At 46.0% G+C, this 4,967-nt stretch overlaps 1 protein-coding gene across 1 annotated transcript; it reads right to left on the reverse strand.

Annotated features, from left to right (window-relative positions):
- Positions 1-3,041: 3,041 nt before the first annotated feature.
- TMSB4X (thymosin beta 4 X-linked) lies at positions 3,042-4,731 on the reverse strand. Its single transcript, XM_071430529.1, has 3 exons — positions 4,575-4,731; positions 3,876-3,989; positions 3,042-3,504 (listed from the first exon to the last, which is right to left on the reverse strand). The coding sequence occupies exons 2-3, from the start codon at positions 3,973-3,975 to the stop codon at positions 3,470-3,472; spliced, it is 135 nt and encodes a 44-aa protein (XP_071286630.1). The 5' UTR covers positions 3,976-3,989; positions 4,575-4,731; the 3' UTR covers positions 3,042-3,469.
- Positions 4,732-4,967: the final 236 nt, after the last annotated feature.

A 4,967-nucleotide genomic window follows, 5' to 3' on the forward strand; every position in this document is an offset into this window, starting at 1 on the left:
CCTTTTCTCTGGATTAAAAAAAATAGCCTGTTTTTATAGAATTTGATTGTCTTGCCTGTTTGAGTTGAAAATGCAGAAAGCTGGCGCATCAGAGGATCTCACAGAGGGACGAGCCTGACATAGGCTGCTTTGCATAGTCATCCTCCTGTATACCAACAAATAAGCAAAAGCTGCATTTTTTATTTCTTCACACCCATTTTAGTATCAACCCAGTGGAACTATTGCACTGAACAGTGTGTCATGTGCTCATTGTATTTTATATGATGCTTGGAGTAGTGCAGGGCTCCTTATTAATAAAATTCTGCTGTGCAGCAGATGTATGTGGCAGCCATATATGATCACAATACACAATAGGAACTGCTCATTTCTACACTGTTTCTACGGAAGTAAAGGGTTACTAGGGGAAGTGGTGTTTTATCACACATTCAAGATTGCACAAAAATAGCCTAGAAGCCCAAAATGCTTACATTGAAGTCTCCACATTTCTCTAATTAATACCACAATGATCTATTTTGGATATGGTTAGCATATGCTTTCTGTCCAATATACGTACAGTTAATGATATCTGGGGAGGTGCATGAAAGGGAGAGAAAATCTTCTAAGAAATACTGAGAAATGAAGAATTTGCTTCAGTACTGGAGGGCAGAGCTTCTCACCACATCACCTCGGCAGAGCTGCCTCTGGGCTGGGGGTGGGGAGGCAGCAACACCAGACACCATAAGTCTCATAGGGCTGGCAGACTGTGCCTGCACTGAGTGCGAGATCAAAACCCATATGTTTCTCTTTCTAATGACCCTTTTTCATAACCAGGTTTTGGACTGTAATTTTTTTTTTTCTCTAGTTAATTTGTGACTGATGAAAGTTTGTAGACTGACAGCTGAAGAGACTGATTTTATTAGCAACACCCAACACAGTCCTGAGTATTACAATCGATTCCAAGCCTTCATGTTTCACATCATCAATTGCATTGCTGTGAAGTAGGTGTCAGATGTGACCCCCTCAGTACTGCCTATGCAAAGCATGGCAAAGACCTGCCACAATTTTCTTTGAATGTATGAAAAGAGATGAACAAGGAGCAAAGCAGGGGATGATTGACTCCAGTCAGTAATCCCCAAATTTGACCTGGAAGATTTTCTTCACAGTTGATTTTTTAATTTTGTTCAGTCCTTGATGGCAGAACCAGAGCTAAAACAGTAGCAGTGGCTTAGTGCCTTATCTCCTGAAAACAGATCTGAGCTTCACCACCTCAAGCTGTAGTTGGTGGTACCCTTTGACCAGCGCTGATCACTTTGGATGTGCAGTTCTGAAGTCATAGGCCTCATTACTCATTACATTTTTGCTGAACTATGCTGTATTACAGCATGCACTTTCATTGACTTATGCAGAGCTGTGTATACCTCATGTTTTGCCTCCCTCAGAAATACCTTGCTGGTTTTTTCCCAAGTGCTTGCTTCTACTCCTCTGTGCACGTGCAGCTCATACTGTACACTTCTGCACCAAGTCATGTCACATCCCATGCTACCTGATTAAGATCAGTAGCTGGGAGTTGATTAATTGACTTTTCAGAAACTCAGCTTGTAAGTTTCCCATCTTTCCCATCATACACGGGGAATAAAATCAGAGCTTAAACAAGCACAAGAAATGGTTCATTTCCTTCCTGAACTCATCACCTTAAATTACTGTTAAGGTCCTTATTTGACACCAGGACTTCCCAAATTTTCCCATGGACTGCATCAAAAAATCTCAAGCCTGAACGGAGATTCTTATCAAACTCTCAATTCTGCAAGTTTTCCACTGCTGGGGGGCCAGGGACTATCTCCACAAGCATGTAGCACCCCTCTGGCTCCCATCTTCTCCTGAAGCACAGACATCCACCAAATCTCCAAGGAGAGGAGCCCCACTGCCCTCAGTGGTGCAAAACCAAGGACAGCTTATTGTTGCAGTCAAATGCTTTTAGGAAGCAGTGATAGGATGAAACCCCAAGTCTACGTGACCCCACCAAGTCAGCAGCCTCAGCAAAACTCAAGCTTCCCCAGAGGGACTAATTTTGCTTTACAGAAACTGGCTGAAATTAATGCAGCCTCAAATCCATAAGATAAAACTAAGGCACTGCAGAAGCATGCTCACCACCCTCCTACAGGTTATCTGACAGCATTTTTGTTTCCCAGAATGATCATTACTCACTCCATTTTGATGAAATTCATGACTACTAAAGACAACTCCTACTGATCTCCCTGGATCACAGGTTTTACCCGCAGTCATTTGCAGAAAAATAACCAAAAAACTGTCCCAGGTCTGAAAGAATTGCTGTAAACCAGCAATGGAGTGTGGCTATTTGCATGCCAAATTTATTATGATCTTTATTTTATAAGTTATCACAAATGTTTTTGTCCCCAAATGGTCCATTTTGAATTTTTAAGAAGACTGTAGCTTTATAAACTTTGAAACCAGTTCTTAGGATCAAGGAGACTGTTAAAAGACGTTGTTCAAAACATGAGCAACATAGTAGCAAAATTATTTTTATTTCCATGGAACACCAACCACCAAATGCTTTAAGAAACTAAAAGGCTCATGTTCAACCTTGGACTTAAAATTCAAATTACAGCTTCCTTTAAACACTGTATCAAAATAACAAGCTTTAATTATTTAACAAACTAATTAGGGATATATACAACTGAGGCTGAATCTCTGCAACAGTACAGAATGGTTCTTAATAAAAGAGCTATGCTATGGGTGGGGCAAAGCAATAAATGCAGCCTGATTTTTTTGCCTTTATCTCTACATAAAAGAAATACTTAAAGGAATATACTCACATGGTGATAAATTACAAGATATGCAATTTTTTACTGAAATCTGTCTAAAAACTAGCTTCGAGGATCACAAGTTTATGTATTGGTGAGCACACATATTGAAAAAAATGAGAATGGTGACTGATGTTTGAGGCATCTCCAAAGGTTTTATAGTATCCTGTGTCTCAGTACCGGCTCTCATGCTTCTTATCCATTGATACAGTTCTCCAAATAGAGGACATAAATACCATCCAGGTTTTAAAACATTTTATTTGCATATTAAAAAAATTGTGCATTCCAATAATTAAAATCATTTGAACAAAAAAAAAAAAAAATGGCACTCGATTAACTGCATTTTACAGCTCGCAGGACCTTGGTACAGCTTTGCATTTATTCGTGTGTTACTCTAGTTTACTGTAGTCCCACCCAAGTTCTTCTTTCATCAACATGCAAGCTCTTTCATGCCACCAGGACCAAAGCCAGACAGGCAGAGGGAAAGGCAGCGCCTTCATTCAGTGTCAGTAGTTCTCTCTATTCTTTTGATGTGAAAGGGGCAGTACAGTCATTTTAAACTTTATCCAACCTCTTTGCATCTTACAAAGTTAAACAGCTAAAAGAAGTAAAATAAGAAGGCAATGCTTGTGGAATGTACAGTGCATAATTTGGAAGGGCAGATTTCATTACGATTCACCCGCTTGCTTCTCCTGTTCAATTGCTAAAAGGGGGGGAAAAAACAGAAAAGGAGAAAACGAAATGAAAATCGAGAACCTGATATGCATTCACATGACAATTGCCATAAACTGCTAAAATAAATGTATATTTTTAGCTACAGATCAAAACGGGGTGTAGATAATTGTAAATCAAGCGCTGCTAGGCGGTGGGTTCAGGTTTTTGCTGTCTAGCACAGACATAGCCGCGTATCCTCCCTCCCTCCACCCGCCGCACCCCGGCTCCCGCCTGCCGCCCCTCTTTGTCTCCTCCCGCCTCCCCCCCTTCATCTTCCCTCCCTCCCTGCCCGTCTCCCTCCTTCCCTGCCTCCCTCCCTCCCTCCGCGCCTGCTCCTCCCTGCCGCCTGCCCTCACTCACTTTCTTTTGAAGGCAGCGGATTTTTCTCTTGCGTCTCTGTCTTCTTCAATTTGGACTTGTCAAATTTCTCGATCTCAGCCATGTCTGGTTTGTCGGACATGTTGGCAGGTGTCTCTGCGCACGGAGGAGGGGAAGGAAGAGCCCGTTACCCCCGGCCAGCGCTGCCCGGTGCCCCCGCGGGGCCGCGCCCGCCGCACCCAACGCGGGCACCCGCGGGAGCCGCACGCTCAAGCTCGCTGCAAGTCAAACGCTTCACCCCCGACATATTTAAAAATAATACTAATTTTTGGGAAGCGTCTGTATTAATCCAGCATCCCAAGCGTTGCGGTTCGCCGCCAGCCTCCACCGGGGGCAGGTCCCACTATCTGCGTGCTGCGGAGTACAATAGGGGGGACGCGCCCGGCGCTCACCGCGTTTTTAACTCGTTAAAGGAAAAGTAATTTAAAAATATAGCCCTGTGCCGGCAACAAAGCCGCCTTGCGCCTCGCACGCCACCGCCCTGCAGCGGCGCGCCCTTAGACAATACCCCAGCCGGACAATAGCCCCCCTCCCTTCCTCCTCGCCTCCCTCCCAGCCCCCCGGACAAAAGCCCCCGCGCCCTGCCCTGCCCTGCCCGCAGTCCCCCCCCGGCAGGGTGCCCGGTTCGTGCTGCCTGTGCTGGGGGACCCGGGGGGTGGCTGGGGGTGCGGCGGGACCCACCGGTGTCGCCGCGCGGTGATGCTCAGCCCCGCCGCTCGCTGCTGCCGCCGCTCCGCACGCCAGTATAAAGGGCGCTCGCTGGCGGGGCGGTTTTATCCCCGCGCCTATGCAAATGAGGTGATGTCATTTTGCCGCTTTCCGCGTTTTTCTCTCTCTCTTTTCTTCTTTACCCCCTTGCTTCCTCCCCCTCCCTTCTTCGCCCAGCCCTGCTGCTCCCCGCGCACACGCGTACACGCACACAAAGCTACACACACACACACACGCACACACACACACACACACACACACGCACACACACACACACACACACACACACTCGGAGGCACAAGCACAGCTCTCAGCTCGGCTCGGAGCCGAGCATCGCCCCAGTCTCCTCGGCCCCTGCCCCGGCCC

Source organism: Agelaius tricolor, unplaced genomic scaffold (assembly GCF_023055355.1).
Source record: "Agelaius tricolor isolate 1412-34295 unplaced genomic scaffold, bAgeTri1.0.p SCAF_7, whole genome shotgun sequence".
Taxonomy (NCBI): domain Eukaryota; kingdom Metazoa; phylum Chordata; class Aves; order Passeriformes; family Icteridae; genus Agelaius; species Agelaius tricolor.